Source organism: Varroa destructor, unplaced genomic scaffold (assembly GCF_002443255.2).
Source record: "Varroa destructor unplaced genomic scaffold, Vdes_3.0 BEIS01000003.1, whole genome shotgun sequence".
NCBI lineage: Eukaryota > Metazoa > Arthropoda > Arachnida > Mesostigmata > Varroidae > Varroa > Varroa destructor.
This window is the reverse complement of record NW_019211456.1, coordinates 54,403,852-54,425,038: the sequence shown is the minus strand read 5'-3', so window position 1 is coordinate 54,425,038 and position 21,187 is coordinate 54,403,852. Positions and strand designations below refer to the sequence as shown.

General features: G+C 36.7%; 1 protein-coding gene and 1 long non-coding RNA gene across 7 annotated transcripts in view; one reads left to right on the top strand and one right to left on the bottom strand.

The window, feature by feature from the left end:
- Positions 1 to 13,601, bottom strand: part of LOC111246195 (uncharacterized) — a 20,912-nt gene extending 7,311 nt beyond the window's left edge. For 4 of the 6 annotated variants that reach the window (XR_015323281.1, XM_086982947.1, XM_086982949.1 and 1 more), the window contains exons 1-7: positions 12,417 to 12,547; positions 10,073 to 10,267; positions 8,573 to 8,713; positions 8,026 to 8,213; positions 5,623 to 5,832; positions 4,632 to 4,785; positions 752 to 2,926 (exon numbers count right to left, since the gene is read on the bottom strand). Coding sequence is in view for 5 of the 6 variants with exons in the window: in XM_086982947.1 (XP_086839073.1) it covers positions 752 to 2,926; positions 4,632 to 4,785; positions 5,623 to 5,832; positions 8,026 to 8,213; positions 8,573 to 8,713; positions 10,073 to 10,267; positions 12,417 to 12,491 (3,138 nt within the window). In the remaining variant the exon portion in view is untranslated. Of the gene's footprint in view, positions 1 to 751; positions 2,927 to 4,631; positions 4,786 to 5,622; positions 5,833 to 8,025; positions 8,214 to 8,572; positions 8,714 to 10,072; positions 10,268 to 11,708; positions 11,859 to 12,416; positions 12,548 to 13,422 lie in introns of those variants that run through there. The other 2 variants (XM_086982948.1, XM_022795403.2) reach the window with 2 other exon arrangements.
- On the top strand, positions 12,469 to 21,187 carry LOC147757144 (uncharacterized). The gene is made up of 3 exons (XR_015323282.1): positions 12,469 to 12,578; positions 17,898 to 18,221; positions 19,743 to 21,187. It is a non-coding gene; the product is annotated as an uncharacterized LOC147757144 (long non-coding RNA).

Here is a 21,187-nt window from a genome sequence, read left to right as displayed (position 1 = left end):
TCTAGGAACTCGATTTTACTAATTTTTTTTTATCAGTAGATCACGTAGCTCACGCTCGAACCCATAACAACGGATAATCTTCATTTCAGAAATATCTCCTTAGAAATTATTTTGCGAGCATGTCCGCGTTCCAAAATGCGACCAATGTGAAAATTTCTCAAAAGCAATAGGTAAATTAGAAATCTACGAGAAATCTACGAACGTCAGGACTAAAGATGAATGCATGGCGAAGATACCTGCTTCGGTGAGACAGCATTTGTCTTAGTTTTTGCGTCTGGGCTGTAGGAGGTTTTCTCGACATCTGTAATTTCTATTTCAGGATTCTCTTTGTTCATTTTTAGAATTACGTTGTGTCGGAGTTTTAAAAATTACCGCTTTCCTTGAGCTTCGCAGTAAGTAATCTTGTAACAAAATGTCGCCTACTTACCAGTTTTTTATCTGAGAGTTACTACCTCATCACTACAAAACAGCAAAATTTGTTGAAGATAACTATTAATTAGGATAGGTGGTAATAATGTGTTGATAATAAAGCATGAGTTGAAAAAGTGATTGGAAACAATCCAATCTTGTCAATCATTGTGATAAGGCGACCTCTATTCATCTAGGAATTAAAAAATTCACTCAAAATTCACTGATAACCTTTTGTTATTGATACTTTCATAGCACAGAATTTTCAAGTTTTCGGACTAAAACACTTGGAAGTTTCTCAGACATCTTAGCTAAGAACGTTAGTATATGACATTTGGCTTACCTCGTTCGCCAACGTGGCATCCATAGTTCTTCTGAGCTCTGACTCATTTTCGCCTCCGACTAGAAGTGCGCAAAAGACAGCCGCCTTTGCTGGTATAACTTCGCGTATCTCGCTATTATTGTCACGCAATACCAAAGTACATAACCGCATAGCGGTGCCATCTTGCTGAAGTGCCAATATCGTCTCACCTGCTGACTGAAAGGCCAGCTTAATGCTCTGAACACGTAGTGCATCATGTACTCCGAATACTTCGACGTACTTACTCGCTATGTAAATCATATTTTGTAACTTGAAAGCGCTCTTTACCAGAGCCTTGTCAATCTGTTGTTTGCATTCTCGATAGACTGTCGCGATATTTTCTGCGGATACCTTCTTATGATGTACCTGAACAAGTGTTACTGTTAAATGCAGGGCCGCGCAGAATTCAGCATCGTTTTGCAGTGCGAACTGCTTGAAGATTGTTTGGACAGGTTCGATGGTACTCATCCGTTTCACAACCGTGTATTGTACAAAATGGATAAGATCGAGAACCTTTTTAACCGGTGGTGACTGCTGAATACACGTCGAAGGATCGAGTCCAAGGACTTTGTCAAGGCAGAGTGTAGCCAGATGACAAATAGACCCTAAGTCTGAGTCATCACAACAACCTTTGAACTTAAAAGCCGAAGAAAGATCCTCGAAGAAATAAGACGCATCAGACAAGAATTTCTCGGTAAGTGTACTTTGCCCCAGTATGACTATCAGGGTGAGGCCAAACAATTTCAAACGCAGTTCAGGAGGAAGGCAGACTACCGGCACTAAGGTCAAAAGGTCTTTTGTTTTAGCTACGATATCGATCAAATTGGTTTTGGGGTGGATTCTTGTTAGGAGTTCCTGTAGTCTCTTCCAACGTATTGGCGTTTCCCGATTGTTTATCTCGAGAGTATCGATCATTTGTGGATACGACTGACTGACAACTTTTGCTAAATTATGTGTGACAAGTTTCACAAATGCAAATACTTGCCTCGAATCGCTCCGGAATAACTGCGATTGGACATATGTGCAGCTTCTATGCGTTACTAGGTAATCGAAAAGTAGAGCTACAAAGTGCTCCACTTTCTTTTTTGAGGCGTTTCGTACGACCTGAGGATGACGACAAAGTATAGATTGCCAATCTATATTGTCAAAGTTGGCACAAATATCTTCTAAGCACAAATTTGCTCTCGACTTTGGCTCTTGCGACAGCTTGATATTGCTGCAGAGCACTTCAAGTTTTAACGCCTTTTCTTGTCTTAAGAATTTTAGGTTATCTTCGATTAATGCTACTAATTCTTCTTGAAAACGTGTTGCATCATCAGTACCAGAATCAGTAACACTTCCTTCTAGGTAATAGGTGCGGATAAAACGGCATTTTATAAATGCTTGGCTTATTTTAACGTAGTGAAGGGCCGTGTCCTTAGCTATATCAGGCATTTCTTCGGTTAAATTAAGTAGTAGCTTAGTAAGTTTCAACGTATTCTCTATTGTATTGTCCATCGTGGTATACTGCTCTGCGGTAATTTCCATCAGTGGAACAAGGGAACAGTGTTGCATAAATTCGGCAAATACCTTCAAAATAAATGTTTGTGGATTCTTGTTAATCACTCCAGCTCTTTCCTTCCATTTCTGGAGAACCTGAAGAAGATATCTTACATAGTCAGCCCATATTTTTATAACATCGTCGGGAGAAAGGGCACAAAAATTCATTCTCATCCTGATTAAAACGACCTCCGACAGCGAGGGTTCAGGAACACCCGTCTCAAGATAATCATTTATGGCTCCCAAAAATCGGGTATAAAACTCAGCCGCTTTATGCATCCTGTCATACATGTTAATGAGAAAGATCAGGAATTCATCTCGCGCTCCAGGATCATCTGGAACGCAATCAAACCAAGCTTTCTGTAAGATAGTCCTCAGCTTTTGTACTACGACATTCGAAGCGACAGTAGCCAGGTATAGTAAACCACGATACCAATCGGAAGATCCTTTAGCGGGGTGTTTTATAATAAACATTAGTATGTCGTTAAATACAAGGGTTCCACGAAACCGCTTCTTGGTGGTGATGAGGACGGATGGATGGTACATGCCAGAGGAAATATAGACTTCCAGCAGTTTAACAACATGAAATAAGCGTTCCGTTTCCTCCAATTCAGATTGCTGAAACGAAAATAAAAATAGAAGAGCTGTCTTGTTAAAACTAAAAGAGTCACGTAAGTGCTGTAGAAAGGTACAATTGTGGGACTGGTTTGAAACTATCTGGTATAGTTCCTTGTGATGGAACCCAGCCATATGATTGGATGCCAAATGGCAATACCAGCTGTGAAACTCGAGAAGAAATCGAAAGTAGGGTGCTTCGCGCTCCTATTGATGTTGAGTAATAGAGGGTGCTATTGAAAAGTTCAGCAAGCAGCTCGAAAACTGGCCGAAAAAATGGAAGGAACTTGAAACTTAGGTACCTCTCTGAATTAAAGAAATAATTGCGGTTTCAAGCTGAATCTCAACATCTCGCCGGATGTTGAGTTTTTTTTTCTTGACCAGTCCTTTTAGTGCTAACATAGTTATCATGAGTTCCCCAAGCTGTGGCTACAGCGTTTTGCCTTGACGAAATGCATAGTACAGGCGTCAAAAACGCACTGTTGTCCACTTGTAGCAATCGTCTTTGAGGAGTACACCAAATGAGGGAAAATCGGGAAAGGAAGTTTTCTAGAAGCGCCGGAACTTTTCATATTTATAGTCTATTACTTTATATATATATATATATATTGTACTGAACGGGCACTTGCATAATAGTAATGGAAAAACATTTTTCTCAACGAACAAACTATAACTTTTGTTACGATTAGGAGATACTTAAGCATAAGCAAAAATAGACACTAAAGACTGACTGACATGTGGGAAAATTTACTACTCTACGTATTGGAGTAGCTGCAGATGGTTCGGTAAGCCATAGACGCCGTGAACGTGCAGCTACGTGCTCTTTCTGTAGTTTGTAGAGCTATTGTCTCTCACACAACACACTTATTTTCTTTACGGAGATAACAGGCATAGATCTTGAGCTAAAATATCGTTTTTAAAGGTCTCTGAAATGAAGACGCAATTGCTCTAACTGACTTTTTTACAAGATTTTTGTGTTATGAAGCAGAATTCAACGACACTTTCTTTATCGTACGCTGTACTCGACACGGCTTCAAAAATAGCCCTTAGATTAGTCTAATGTAGGTCTCGGCCTGACTTGATTTCGACCTAAACCTGATTGCCGATTTCCTGGCTCGACAGTCTAACGCTTCGGTTGCAAACAAAAATTATAGGTTAGGACAAAAATAACAAAATTGAAACAGGTGATACGTCATTACCTCCCGCTGGCAATGATAAACGCTTTAGATTATAAACATGCCTATCGTACATAAGCATGTTTAGAATATAGCCAGACATTTTATCTGTCAGGTCGTGAAAAAATATGGGCTACATCTTTTTTTTGGCAAGTGCTGGACTAGCTGGTGCTATGACTAAGAACTAATGATGGTATAACGAAAGGCTGCGTTAAATAGGGAACGTAACACGTAGTGTACTTTTTTGAGAGCTATCATCTCATAGAGCCACTAATACACATGTGTCTGTTCGTAACTATCCTATTGACATAATTTATTACTATCAATAATACGGATTAAATGCTGAATATGAAATATTGGCCACCGTCGTGAACATAGTAGTCAGTATAAATGACGTAGGGGTTTCTCGAATAGTGCTCTGGTTTTAGTAAAAATGATGTATTGGAAAAGTCTAGATTACTCTACAGCAGCTTAATAGTGACTAAAATCTTGTAGTTTTAATCTAATAGTAGACTTTTGGTGTTATTATTTACCGGATATTCAAGTATGGAGGCGGTCGGCATACATTTTATGGGAGCTCCGGCCGCTTGTAGAAAATGAACAAGCAGCATTAGTGCACTTAAATAATCTTTTTGATCCACTAGACGAAGCAGAAAGGCATTTAGTAAAGCCCATAGAAATGAGTAACTGAAACATAGACAACAAAAGAGCAGTCATGGTGTCAAAATCATTCCATATATAACGTACTCGTTATATATGGTATGATTTTGGAAAGGATTACTCGTAAAAGCAAAAATCGCGGAACTCAGGTGCTTTACGTTCCTTACATTGAACAAGTACAGCAATATAGACAAGCAAACAACCTTCATGTATGAAGATATAGCTTCGATAGCGAAATTTTTTAAAAAAGCTAGTTTAAACTGTTCAGGATCTGGAATCTTTAGGAACTAAAGCTTAATGTTTTCGACAGAAAACTCAGCCAATTTAAGTATGCAACTATATTGGAAACTCGGCCTTGCCCTTTCAATAATAATCTATTTATTATTCTATTATAAAATTTCAAGACACAAGACTCTAGGATCTTAGTAACAGTGCTTTTAACCCCATCTTGTCTATTGATTTTAACAATTTATTAATTTAAGAAATTCACATCTTACTACAAATGACAATATTGTGAAGCAAGGCTTGCTGAATGTACAGGGTTACAAAAAGCTTCAGTCCACAATTCTCCATTTTTTGTCAGAATAACGTTCAGACACTTTTTTTTTTGCTTTTTTTATTTTTCCATTTGCTCCACTTTCTTTCCTGACGTTTAAGAACTGCCTTTTATTAATTATTATTAATAAAAGACAGTCTTTAAATATATAAATAATAATTATTATTACTTTATTACTTATTGCGTATTGTTGCAATATCATAGCTGCTTTGAGCCTTGCGACATAACACACACGAGCCCGAATGAATGTGAACATTAGGGTGATAATCTCTCAAATCGACTGAACGGTGTTTATCAGAAAAACGTACCCCATAAGTACACCTCGATTTTCAGCGAACGTCTTGACAAACTTCACTGCCTGGTGATCGAACAGGTATCCAATATCTGATCTTGACTTATCCACCTGTCCTGTCATATCGTTGAGTTTTTTGATAGCGGAAGCCAGCTTTGCACCTCCAAAAAATGCTCCAGCTATTGAACGGCACAGAGTCACAACCTGATGCGACCGAGGATTAAATCTAAAAGAAGAAAAGTCATATACGCTTATAAAATCTAAAAGAAAATGCGCGTATTTGTATCATTCGCTTACAATGAAAGTGTTCGTCAATATTTACTCGTGAAATTCCATGCCATTTTCAAGTTCTAACATTCGCACACATATTCGTAAGGACAGGTTTTTCTACATCTTTTTGTCCTTCAGGGCAACACATTACAGCATAAGAATATAGCGAGAGAAAAACGAAGTGTTGATACAAAACGATGGGAACGCACTCTCAAACACAAAAATCAACTTTCTGTATGCATGTGTTTTGTTCTTGGGATGTGAAACAACAAGTGGGACAAACAAGTTCCTTCATGAGTAACATAAAGGAGTGCATGAATAAAAAAAGTGGAAATTAAAGCTTTATTTAGTGTATGGTAAACATGTAATAATAGAAAATAAATAAATCAAAATATAAATAAAAAAATAAAATAAATATACGGGACTTCGAGAACACTATGACAGCAAAACCACTCGGTTTGTAAACATTATCAGATAAAATATCCCTAATCTGTATTATTTGTAGTACTTTTAGATGTATATGTTATCAATGCGTACAATGGGTACAACTCCTTTTTTCAGTGTTATGGAAAGAGGACTTTTTACGTTGTTATAAACAAAATTAAGAAAAAAGAGACCAGGCCAGCGAGTTTAAGTTTAAGAAGGAATTGTTGGTTTTACTGCGGACAAAAACAAACACTACAAAAGGAAGACAAGTCAAAAAAATACCAATGGTTCATCTTATCAGCGAACGTCGTAGAGAGTGTAATTGTACATCCCTAATAATGCGTACTAGATTGACGTATATAAGTAATGGCGAATATGCTTTTTCAAGTATTTTCTTTTCGCTTCTTTTGTCCACAGTTTATATGCTTCTACATATTGTTTGAAAATGCTCCCTCTCCTTCATAAGCCTGCAATTTTATTATGCAGAGAAGGAAATTTAAGTTCCAGAGCTTTAAAGATAGATGCTCTTGGAAAAAAAAGATGCATATTCGACACCTACTTGTCAAGGCCAAAGATCTGCCGAAGCAGCTCGAGATACATATATCTCGAGCTGCTTCGATATGTATAACCCTTGTCTGAAAGGACTGCTCAAAAGTGGTTTGTGAAGTCAGTAAACGCATTTTAGAACTGAGAGGTGCATTCCACTTTTTGCGACCGTCAAAGCTCGATAAAGACCGCTTAAAGGCATTTTTGAAGCCGAACCGCCAACAAGCGACTCGTGAATTCACCTAGAAATGGAACTAGAGTCATATGACTATTACCAAGTATTTATGCAATTCACTCAAAAATTATTACCTTGGGTACTTATAAACTTAACAAAGAGTACAAGGAAACATGGTGTCCCATTACCTCTCGTCATTGTACCAGTAGCAGCCAACGCAAACAACAATGAGAAGTCCCAATACAAAATTATTATTGATGATTACCGATGGACTTTTTGCATCAATATAACGTAGAGAAAGGAATGGGTAGCTTCGAGAGACACGTCTAGCTTATAGCCAAGCCAAATCGCTATCTCGAAAAGACCGTGATTTACATTTGGTGCGACTGCAAGGGTTTTATACATCGTTACCACTTCAGTCAATAAGGATCTATATATGACCTAGCTACTTCGTTAAACAAGGCTATCTAACGGAAAGAACCTGATAGACAAGGCAAACACATTTTTTTTTACAACAACGCAAGATCACGCATGGCAACAGGCGTTAAAGCGACTCCGCAAGAGCTTGACAGAGAATTAATAAATTTTTTGGGAGGTTAATGTATATTATAGATGTTAGTACAGTGCAGTACAGATATGAGTTTCATTCAACTGTTCTATCGGATAGGAAATCTGAAAACAGGATGAACCTCCCCCTCTTTTCGTCTAAAGCTTCGTGCCATTCAGAGTACAGCATCTAAGCTAATGATTCATATATACTGAACTTTACCTTTTTTTATATCCGTCGATATCACATAGATTGTAAATGCATAATACGACCTTATAGAACATTTAGCTAAGGAAATGTACGCAGTGTCTTACACAACACGTTTTGACACAAACACATGTATACATTAAAAAGCATTAAGACATTTAAACAACTGACGTGAGAAGAGTACAGCGTATTGTAAACAAGCTATGTCTGTTAATGTTATAGATAATCAAATAGTAAGGCCAACAAACCTGGACACTTCAATCGCGTATGAAATGCCATTTTTCCAGAATTTCACCTGCTTCTCTAAGTCTAAAGGTGATTTATTGTCCGGTACTGCGGTACTGTAGTCCACGATACAGCTCTGAAGGGCACTGACGAGTTCTACAAAGAGTGGCGTTCGAGGTAGCGTCTCGTAGAGGAAAGTTGAAAGGTCGTACTGAAAGATAGTATTTCGCAGATCCCAATATGCTTTAAAAAAATATTACCACGCATTGCCAAGAGGGGTATGGATTATTCACTGTACAAAATATGTAGAGATGATTCTTACGTACTTTATAGCAACTGTTTATAGTCAGGTAGTTTTTTATTTTTGAAACATTTGACTATTTTCTTTTTAGGAAAAGCCTACGCTTTTGTTTTTCAAAAAATCATTAAAACTTTGTTTTATATGCATAAACTCTTTATGTATGCTAGGCAAGCTTGGCCTGAGGACTTCAGGAGCTCTGCATCCAAATATTTTAAGCGTAGTTTTTAAGTTGACTCGGACATCGCACACAATAAAATTGTTTTACTCACGATTAGATCAGGTCCTTCATTGAGACATACAGATGTCATGAATTCAGTCACAAAGAAAATCATTGCTTGCAAGATTATTTCAGCATCGTTGGTCCCTTCACTGTCCATAGTATTCAGCAATTCTAACGCGGGTTTCAGTGTCTACAAGATCGAAAAAAATATTACTTTTTATAACACCTTTACGCTATATGCACAAAAAGGGCTTTCTGTGCATAATTTTATTTTTATTATTATATTATAATTATTACCAATCAACATTATTAATCGATAAATAATCCATAATAAAGGTTTTATAATTACAAGGCCATGCAGATAGTCGAACAACCTGAAAATCAACAGGGTTTCCTAAATAAATATACACTGGTTGACACATCATAAGTTCCTGATCGTTGTTTTTTTTCAGAATTTAACTAGAAATAAAGCGTTAACCTTAAAAAATAGCGTTAACAAATTAACCTTAAAAAAAAAAGGAGTATGTTAATACGTTATTGAAAGTATGAGAAATAGCAGCGCAAAATACAAAGACAATCGAAAACGAAAGAAGTTTCAGGATAATGCAACCACACGATTGACAATTGATCAAATAAAAGTTTAAAACTTTTGGTTCAGGATTTTCAAAGGCACCGTTCTGGAAGACCAAAATCATCAATAAGGTCAATTTATAGAACTGTCGTCAATAAATCATGCATCTATCGCACTTTAAAACGTTGTAAATGATGAAAAAGACATTACATTCAAAGAGTGACACATACTATCAATAAAGAAGAACAGTACCGAAAGAAATTACTTTTCGAATGATACTTGGAGAAATGTGAACAGAATACACAGCTATCAGGGGCAATTGTTTGGAGCAGGGTAGCAATATCCGTATTAAATGGCACAATTAGACGACATAATTCCACTTACTGTGCAAATTCACTATGTTACGCAAAAGCACCATCCACCTATACGATCTAAAAGCTGTAGCGTGGTGCGGCATTTCAAACAAAGCATTAATTGGACCATTCTTGTTTGAAAGAGCGGTGAGTGGAATCAGTAACTTGAATTTACTACAAGCGTTTGCTTCATCATGCATTCGACAAAGCTTTCTTAAAGATTTAGTTTGAACAAGACAAAGCATCCGCACGGTATTTTCGTGATATAAAAGCATACATTGATGGAAATTTTCCAATGGGGTGGGCTGAGCAAAAAGGTGCTATAGAATATTCTAACGCCAATGGATTTTCTTGTGGAATACCCTAAAAATCTAGGTTATCTAGGCCAGAAAATCGACGACATTAAAAGATTTAAGCCGTGAGTAAACAAGAATGCTCCGGAACATCAAATGTAGTATTTATTGGAGTTTGCCAATCAATAGCTTACAGTTATTAGCAGTGTATTGACCAGAATGGTAATAATTTTGAACACCTTTTGTAGTCAAAAAAATTAGACAAATATGGATTACATGTGAGCAAAAATTTGACTGATGAATATTTAAATTTCGTAATATTCTATACTTACAAGTGCAATGCGTGTACAACATGCTGCATCCAAATCTCCAGTTTTTAGCGTTTCACGAAGAGCGTGTAACAACTTCCATCCAAGTATGGGCGCTTGACTCATGCTCTGTTCCAGTTCAGCCGTCAGTGTAGTTTTCTCCAGCCGTCCAGCTTTAAACCATTTCTCCACAAAGGGTTCCCCCACCGATAGGTTCATCTTAAGAGAGCGCATAACAAAAACATGAATAACGTTTCTCTCTCTCTTAGTAGTAGTGCTCTAACAGATGAAAACATTTATAATGTTATTACATTAATAAAAGCACACTCATTCTTCGCCAGTAGATCATCATTTTTTAGGAACTGGAAAACAGGTATCATAAATATCCATCTTTTGGCGCGTTGAACTTGGTACATCTCGTAAAGGAATTTTTCAAAAATAAAAATTGTGGTAAGCGGAAAGGTGATTATACTCGGCATATTTTAAGATCCATAACTGCAACAGTGAGATCCTGCCAAATATGACAGAGACAAGCATTTACCAACAAAATATCTGTATATAATATTGTGCTTAAATCATACTGACTGTTATATGAAACCTGTCGAAATTTGTCGCCTTCTATCATGCTCAGCTGCTGAGATCAATACTACATACAGATACTCTATTGAAAATATAATAGCTTTACATCAGCTAAATTAATTTTAAAATGATTTATTATAAATTTTAACAGAACAACAGAGCCTGTTCCTGCGCGGCAAACTGCTGCCATAGTTCGCAGAACAGAACACATTCTACTGTTCTGGAGCACCAAAAAAGGCGTTTGCCTTTTGTTGGTTTCCCCCGCTCTCTGGTAAAGACGGAATAGCCTCGATAAATCACCTTCTGGCTCATACATGGTTATTGTAGCATTGTCATTCTTCGCAGTTCTTTCCAAGTAGTGTCGGTATTAAAACCATTCAAGATAGAAAGTTCGCTACAAAATGACGATGGTGCAAAAACGGCCACAAGAATTTTTACATTAAGTAGTATCCTAAATACAATTTGATGACTCGTTATCTTGTCGTGAAGCTGTCTGCTTGTTATCAAGAATATTCGACATCTGCAGTATAGAAAGCAGCCGATATGAACTAGAGCCGCGAACCACAATCTTATATATAGTACAACAATTCCTCGCGGAATCGTCATTTGCACAAGCTTCGCTACTAAAGGAGGGACGCAAAAAGCAGGTTGAAAATCGTATTGAGCATATCGTATATACTTTTGACAAACAAATTTGTCCACACAAATTCCGACTAGACTGGTGTAGACACTGAGATAGAAACTTTTGTACAAAAGAATTTTTCAGTGGCCCTAGTTGAGGGAGACGTTTTTTATTTCTGGCGTTATATTTAACAATGTTATATTTAGTAATGGCGTAACAATGCTTCATCATATTCAGCCGATATCTCAACCAACCGATAAAATCCGCCAGATCGTGGTATTTCATATATTATATCGCGGTTCGAATGAGCAGTCTAATAATAAGTTTAGAGAAACGAGTAAATTTCCGTTAAAGTTTTTGATAACATTAGTATAAGGTGAAGTTGATTTGAAAATTACGGCTTTTTCCCGATTCAGTTTTCAATTGTGCTTACTAAATAAAAGTACCAAACATAAATACTATGTAAATGTCTCCCTTCGCAGAAAAATGACTTATGCGTCTGGTGCTAATAATTTTTTGTGCAAAATTGTTGTCGTCCTGAGTCCAAAAATACCAGACTGGGCTCGCAAGCAGACGCTGCTAATGAATTATCAGTTTTCAAGGTTAACACTGAAATAGAAACAAATGTTGAATTAATTTTCAGTATCATTTAAAAGGTTCAATTCAAAATGCATGTGCTTTGATGTCACCTGATGGAAGTTAGGCTTCCCGCTAAAAAAAAGACTACCTTTTATAATTTAGTCTAGTCATTTTCAAGACTTAAACCTAAAAAAAATGCTGTAGGCCATAACGGACAAATAGGTTAGCACTACAAAATCCAAATACGCATCAGAATAACAACTTCGATGACGAAAAAACTATCTGCGCACTTAATATGCTATAAATAAAACGGGGTACCGTAGGCTTTTTCAAAACTACGGTATCAGTAAACTGAGACAGGAAATATAGTTAACTGCAAAGTATGGTTTTGTGTTCAAATTTTCATATTAAAAAAATTATTCCGACATGAATGATCCATAAATGTAGTAAACTTTATGCCACTTCTACCTATACATACATATGCGACGTTATTCCACTACACAAATTCTACCGTTCCATTACACTAGCACCTGGCATGCCTGGCTTAAATTTTTTACAAGTAATTTTAAATAAATACGTAAAACTGACACATCGTGTTTCAGCGACCGCAAATATGATGACTTGCTGTAGTCGGATCCTAGTGAGTCCAACTTCACATTTCATGGTAACATCTCGTACTATATACGAGCCAGCGCATTCACACTCACGACTGTGACCGGTGCTGAACGACTAAGTGATGATGCTTTTTAGGTAAGCGTGACTAGTTTGAGTTTCTTTCTACGTAAGGTATCGAAATTGGAAAAAGAACGGATGTTACTAAGGGGCAGAAAACACTGATTAGCACAATGCTGCGACAAAATAAATGTGCGACACGAAACTGCTAAAACACTTCATGTTTTCCAGTACGCAATCATTAAATTTGAAAGTTAAGAGAAAACCTCATCATCGCGTAAAATTAATAACAAAAGTAAAAAGTTATACTAAAGAGTAGAAGGACCATATGATCAGTTGCTAACTTCAAAAAGTAGGTTTGTCTCTTAATGCCTTGCAGAGTATAATAAAAAACCGTAAACCTGCTGTGTGCAAAATTGGGCTTCATTGTTTAATCAAAGACATTGGGTTCAAGAGTAGTAGCTTTGCCAAGAAACGTTGATATATGAAATAATGAAAAAAAAATGGTAATATGTGGCAATAGGATCCACTTATGGCTGAGATAGCGAAAAGCTGCACGAAAAGTATGCTGCAAAAAGCAGCGCTAAGTGCCACTGCCAGAGGCACCGCCATGAGATGCTATTGCTCGCGACCACATCACATCGGTTGTCAGCGATTTAAAAATGTTTGCTGGTGTCTTCGTCGGCATGTAGAGTAGCATTAGTAGTAGTAGAACAATACTGGTTTTGTAGTCAAGAACCATTTAAAAATGTCTCGGTACTGCGCAATTGGTCTTTGAAGTTGATACTATCTGATTGAATATATATATACATCCTTGGCCCTTTAAGCCGCCCCGTCGATGTATATATTTTCGACATACATATATAGTATATAGGACGTGTTATTAAATAAAGAAACAAACAAATATTCATCATATATGTACCTTGATGCTCTTTTTATCGTGGTTTCATACGTTTAAATAGTAACAGTCAACGGCACGAAAAATGTGAAGACAAGCACGGTTGTATTCCACGGTTATTTTAATACAACGTATTGAACAACACATCTCACTTAGTCTGCAACATGTCTTCGGCAGACGCGTGCACCGGCGCCGCGTTGCTCTATTGACAAACATTGCTAGTTAAATTCGTCTGCGTCACAGTTGCAAGCTAAAATTTATTAGTCGACCAAAGAGATGGTTTTATTTATAGAATTATAACTATTATCTTTAGGTTTTCTTTAGGAGTTATTGTGAACATTTTAAAAACAACAAGCAAAACATAAAAAAATTATTGTATTGCGTAAATAACTGAGTATAATATTTATTAAAAATAACATCTGTTACGAAAAACATTGAGCAAGCGATCACCGTTAGTTTTCAATAGTTTCAGGATAAAATACTCTGTAACAGTGAAAATCTTAGTACTATCGGCTTTGTGTGTGTTATGTCAGATATGGATAAATGGGCGTAACTATAAACAAGAACTGTTATACGAGTAGTCACTGAGGGGGGAGGGGGGGAATTCCCACGTTTCTTGACTGCACGTTTATTTTCAATATGGTAGAATCTATGTGCACAGACCGTCAATACACCTTGAGCCGAAATGAGGCACATGCACATCTGTGCATCACATAATTTTCTTATTATCGTGAAGTTATTCAAGTTACCAGTATTATCGTTAGATTCATATCATTCATTGACATAATCATGTGAAAACGCATTGACTGTTTTTCTGAGGCTATATATATATAACCTGCTTATGCTGGCATACACTTTTTTTATTACACATTTTTCTTATCTTTTGTTTCTAAGACTATTTAAACAAAAATAAATATTTCAATGAAGTCTTTTGTATGGCGGAAAACGAAGGCCAGAGTGTAATCAAGATTCTATTATAATTCCATAAATCTAAATTCCAAAATAGTTTAAAGAATTGGATCGGTTTTTGGTAGTTTCGGAAAATCCCCTAGCTGGACAATCTCGTAGGAAAGGTCTGGTGTAACACAATGTGCGGACAAGTTTAATTATGAAATATCAAATAACGATATAAAAAAGACGACACATTGGGTTTTAGATCAATAATAATTGTACGGTGGGTTTATCACATTTTAGTTACTTGCCATATTTAGTGGTTGCTGAAAAAAACAATACTAAAGCTTTTTGTGCATTTTATGAGCCCCGCATTGCGCACGAGCATGAAGTGTATAAAGTTGCCGTTTTGCTGTTATTCTTAACATAATAACCTCTGTACCTTTACAAGTACCCGCATGGAGCAAGTTTAGTTAGCTAGCCAGCTGCCTCACGCACCCTGCTAATCACAAGAGCATTTTCAGAGCAGGAAATAGGCAAATGGGCCTCTGTTTCCCAAACCAGCTCTATTTTAAAATTCAGTGAATCGTACAATATATGACACACACACAATGCATTCTGTGCTTTATAATATCTATAAAATCCTACTTCATATCTAAAGAAACGATCTTACAGCTTAAGGAAGTGAAAAAATGTTGGGTACAAAAGGCCGCACTGATTTATTAATACCATCGGTTTTCACGATTTTTGAAGGAATTGTTAGTATAACATCTGGTACAGTTCGGTTCTTGTTTTATGATTTTTAGTCTTAGCCTTTGCGATCCTCTGCCTTCGGTTAGCAATGTACATTGTTGAATTTACTAATATACTGCAAGATATAATTGTCAAAAAAAAAACTGAACGTACTTTGGGTGTTTATTCTTTTATTAAAATAAAATGACTGGTCGCAAACTTAACGTGTTCTTTTGGTCTTTAGGCCATTATTCCGCTACCCAGGCCTTTGATCGAAGACACCCGATTTGTGAAATTTTAAACTACCTTATGTAAATTCACTAGAACTTTAGGATGGGACAAAATCCTGCATCACTTTGTGTAAATCATTCAGTGATATCTGACAAGCTATACTAAAAGTTTAGACAGAAATTTTAACTTTAATAAACCTAATGGATTAAAATGCAATGGAGGATACATTCATGAATCACGTATAAAAAACATGAGCTCCTTACAGTGTTTTCTCTACAGCTTTTACAAAAATATTTTCGTCAAGTTATTATTATCCGGATAAATGTAAATAAATAAAACTAAAATATAGTTAAAATAGTTATTGAATTTAAACACACATAAAAATCCTCGCAATTCTCGAGTTGTGTCAAATGAGATAGATAAAAAAAATACTTGCGCCAATGCCACGTGAACTATAGCCAAACACGGTTACGAAAGCGGTGCGAAAAATAGAATTGGAATTCAATTTTTAATAAAAACGTTTGAATCATTTGGTCATGGTTTACATTTTAATATTATTACTGAAAATAGCTTTTTAGATGTGCATGTTGAACTAAAGATTACTACCGTATACTGTACTGGGTTACTGCATTAAAGAATTTCGCAAAGTGCTCAGGTCGTTTGAAGCTCCGTTTACTGAGCCCAGATAAAAAAGGAAATCAGAGCAGAAGAAATAAAATTGCTCAAAATGTGTCAAATCAGAAAAATGGGAAATTTATTCGGATCATGAAATTTTTCCAACTAATTTCAGGATCGTGCAACCTTGATGTACACTCACGCAGTAAACAGCTAAAGCAAGATTCAAATATTCGAAGCTAATAGGAAGAATTATTTTGCTTGGTTGGGGGTGAGTGATTATAACGCAGTCTTGATGCCATCTGACATAAATCCCAACAAATGACGAACAAGAGCTAAGAACCTGAGGTCATGATGGGATATTTGTATGTTACACCCATTGCTATATACTATCGTACCTCATTATAATAATGTCAGGATGCCATAATGGCTTCTTACATTTAGACGCTTACTTTTAGCGTGCTAGGCTAACTAAAGACCCCGCAAAAGCTTAGACACACTCCGTTTTGTGGTAGAAGCCAGTCATCAGATACCGGACGTAAAACTGGAATAAAGAGGTTGGCTAAAGTCACTTTTAGATTTGATTAAGAACTAACGAGAGCATTCTTAAACTCTGACTATGAGAAGTAACTTCATACGAATATTAATATATAAAGTCAATGGTTTTCTCTTGTGAATAGGTGTAACGATGAAGGTATTAGTAATATTAGTGTAAGGTCCTCTCATGTGTCAGGTATAAAATGGTAGTTAAAAAACGATATCCAACATTTCCATATAAATTTTGTAACTACTTTGGGAATACATTAAGACCCCGCTGCTGCCTACGGAAAGTATATTTATCGGAAGAATAAAACTTCCTAGTACCGCCGTTGACGAGTCTCCCTTTTGCAGTTAACCCTGAACTTTTTTATTTGTATAATTTAATCTAGCAAAGGTTGTTGCATAATTACGTCTGCGACTAAATCTACGTCGCGCTTTAACTTCTCTTAGTTTGATATTTGGGCTACATCTACTTTTCAGTTTTTGTAACTTCAATTGTTTGAGTTATATATATCTTAAGATATGCAATTTTCCGAAAACCTGTATAAGCTTTTTCCTTGCACTCAGCTTCTAATATTTAAGCCATTCTAGACGCCGATATGCAATAAATACCTTTCAGTATGTACTTCAGCTGTTACAAAAAAAATGAATTAGAGTTTCGGAAAACTATTAGCTTTGTGAACTGACAGTGCAACACCAAAAAAATAAACATATTTTTTATAATGGTGCCAAACAAAACAGCATGTATAATAACTTAAATTCTAGATGGTCACTCAATACCGAAGGCATCAGAATATAAACACCTTGAAATCAAATTCAACCATTCTGTGGATTTAGGGGCACACTGCACAAGCGACTCTCAAAATGTAACATAGTCATGAGGATTCCAACGAAACGGAATGTAAGCATGTACCTCAAACTGTACTGCGTGCAAAGTGGGCATACTGCTGTTTTCACGTTTGGGCTTAAGATTTTCGCAGCACGTGCATAATAGGCTTACAGAGTGAATAGCATATACATAATCTTCCACGTGTTGGTCGAACCCATTCTAACTTCTTAGACCACTTGCTTTAAAGATGATTTAATAAAATAGCGCTCTTGTATGTGCCACTGTATAGCTCTTTATTCAGTATTTCACCTGGTATCTTTCTAATGACTAAATCATAAGCCTTGGAATTATTACCATGGTGCCCAATCGTATTAGCCGTTTTTAAATGGATAAGTTAAAGCATTTTTTAGCTTGCTAAGACAACCCTGTACCTTCATTTGTGTCGATAATTGGTACACACTATCGTAACAATGGGCTGAAAGGTATTCACAAATTCTGAGTGTTTTTTTTTGAAGATGTATTCGCCACTAGATTCAAAATACAGAATTCGGGCACCAAAATTGTTAATAGTTTTTAAAACATTTGTATTAACTACATACTCAGTCAACGACTGGCATCATCGCAAACGATTTGTTCTTTGTTTCTGTTTCTCTTTTTGAAGACTCCGTTTGTGCGCATTGGTTTACCGCTTTACTTGACTACTGGAACTGCCTTCACCAAAGGAGCTCCAGTAGTCAGGTTCGTACGTAACGTAGAGAACGTAAAGAGCATTGCAGTGCACAACAATCGGTATGGAAAGGAACATGGGAGTTCTTTCACGTAACGCATCAGACCGGCTGCCATAACACATGGGCTTTCGTCGACATAAATAGATGAATCGACATCACAACCAAACATTAACCGGCGCGATACCAATGCAGTACTCGCTCATCACGTAGATCGACAAACGTCTTCTTTCATGTTGTTCCACGATCGTTTGTAAAAGGTAATGGGAGCGCTCTGTTCGGCCTCTTTTACTAGCCATTCATCTTCCCACCAACTAGAAAAAGGGCGAGATTAATTTGCGCTCCTTTTTTACGCGTCCATAGTTGTAACTTTTGATAGATTTCTGTTGCTGGCAATGTGAACTTCTTTTACAAATTCACAACAAAAAGTAGCGTTCGACAACCAGATGACTTATAGTAGCGGTATGTGGCATGAGAACGTACTTTAGGAATGCGAGCTCAGTGTAATTAAATAGGAAAGCATTGCTAAACGCTTCCAGATCATCGAAAAACCAAAGTACGCTGTTGGACTGTCTCTAAATCGAAAGGACTCAGTGCTATTTTTACCGATAGCCTGCGTGGTTTATTAATTGATATGGCTGCTACTAGTTGTCCCACTTGAGATATACTTGACGAGCAATACGCTAATAGATGAGAGGATCAAAACCATTTAAGTGGAAGGTTTGTACGGCGACTTCTGCCAAGCATAAGGCCATTCGCATAAAGCAGCACATCAACCTGATTATACCAGTTGACGACACTAAGCAGACCACTAAGGTGTACAGAGAGCAAAGCGTTAACGTTGTCACCTTAAGCCACTTCACTAAGTTGACTAAATAACCTAAGTTCTGCGATACAGTCATCCACAGAAGCCTTGTTCTCTTAGAGTATGTCCCTTAGCGATCATTTACCTGAACGACTTTGAAGAGGATTTCTCGCTTATAAATCTACAAGTAAAGCAAAAAGAGAATGTCATTCGCCCGTTCTGGACTGGAATCGAGTATGTTTCGGGGGTGTGGAGCAAGTAAAAAGAATCAACCCCTGAAAGCAAAAACTGTGTTTTTTCCGGAATAATTCGATGATTTCCTCAAAATTCAGGGAAACTGTTAGTTAAAATCAAGGCGAAAAGTTCATAACACTGACTCATAGAATATTGCACCAGATTCAAGGTTTTTCTAAGACCGCCTGTCCCTTTAAGAATTACCATTCAATCATTAAGCATGCGATCTCTCCGCAGTAAAGGCCATAATGTTGTAGTTGCCGGCCAAGCCTAAACCAAATGCTATATTGGCACATAGTCTGGTTATAGCAGGCAGCACTTCTGAAACCATATCTACGTGTTGTTTATATGCATATTTGTACAGACTCAGCAATTCAGTTTATATGGAGCTTGCCTATGAGCTAAACCTTATTAACGCCAATTAATGCAAAAGGACATCATAACGGACATTGACCATACATACATCAGTTGCAAAACTAGCGCATTGACTTTAACAGGTTTATGCACACCAGACTTTATTGCTGCGCTCTTCGTATGATGCTGTGAGTCCCTCACCCACTAAACTCTAAGCCCCGTCTTTGGACATCGGTTCGAAATTGATATAAATGTTGCTTCAAACTTCCTGTCAGAGACTCAGCTTTTTAAGTGTATAACCCGCATTATATATTGGCGTGTCTCTAAGAGCTTCAAGAACAGGTATCTAAAGATTAAATCTCTTAAATTGATATAAATGTGCTTGCAGGCGATCCAGCTTTGCCGATTGGCCGTCCGTAATTGCCAGCTTCCTTGACAGGAATATATTTAAATTGTAGTGAAACATATATATATATATCGGTGCTTAAGATATCTGTTATTCCCGTTCAACATTGTGCGGTCCAAACAACGTAATGATTATTTTGTGTACATAATTTGAGTAAATAGAAAAAATTGTTCGTTTCACGATGTCTCTTTCCGCTGTTCCAGCGAATTCCCCAAAAGTGAATTAAATAGCCAAATTTTATGCTGTTTCTGTATTCGGGAAAAAAGTGCTATGAGATAACTATATAATGTTTTGAAGCACTCTAGTCATGAAAAAGCATAATAAGTAATAGTCAATCCGTTCATCAGTAATTGCATTTCAGTATTCTGCGTCATTATCAGATCGAATACAATAATTAAACGCTGGCAGTAAAAGATCCGTTCCAAAAACAGCAATAACCACGATCAACATCGCGAAATTTTTGGAAATCATAATTTTTCGTATTCACGAAACTATGAAAACTCTAATTACAAATCTTTTTTTTTTCAAAAATACTGCTCTAACATATTTTTTTCTTCTTTTTTTAAACGATAAAGCCAGAATAATGGTTGTGGTAAAACCAGACCATAGCAACAAAAACAATTGTCCCAACGTATATAGATATTTTTAAAACAATAAAATCAGAATAATGGTGGTGGTAAAACCAGATGACAGCAACAATTACTGCTTGTGTTAGTTTGATAAGTACATTACAGTGCTCCCTATTTCAACGAAGTTAGTGTCAATTTGTTTTCAAGAACGCCTTGCATGTTAAACATTCAATCCATAATCGCTGTGCATTCGTAGGCGAGCCGCATTTACTACCGTCACTTGCCCTCTGCTTCACGCGCTTGCAACGTGCATTGAATCACTAACGAATGTGCTGTTGCGGCCTATATACAAGCAAATTGACATAGATTTCTAAGTATTTGGTACTTAACTGATCAACTTGATACGGTCAACGAATACAGGCAACATAGTATTTCCTCTAATGGTTTTAATCTAGATGTTAATATATGGAAGTGTTAATCTTAACGTTAGAGGTTAGTGTGCGTTCAGGATTTTAAGAACGTTTAAGTACCCGTCGCTAACATTAAAATTATTTTAAACTACAAACTTTTCAACAGAAAGCAATCATTGTTGGATACTGTGTGCATGCTAATATTGTATAACTTGTTTGTAATAAAAAGAACAAAACAGTTAATAACGTTCATTGTTCATATCCACGTAATACGTCATTTCTTATAATACACAGTAACAGTAGCGGCATGATGGCCGGCTAACTTAGCAATACTGTTATTGACAGGATCATAAGATGAATACCGCTCAAACTCAACGTTGAAATCGCGTATTCTAATAAAGCTAGAATCTTGGATCCTGTATGCATGGTAGCATTGTATATGTATATG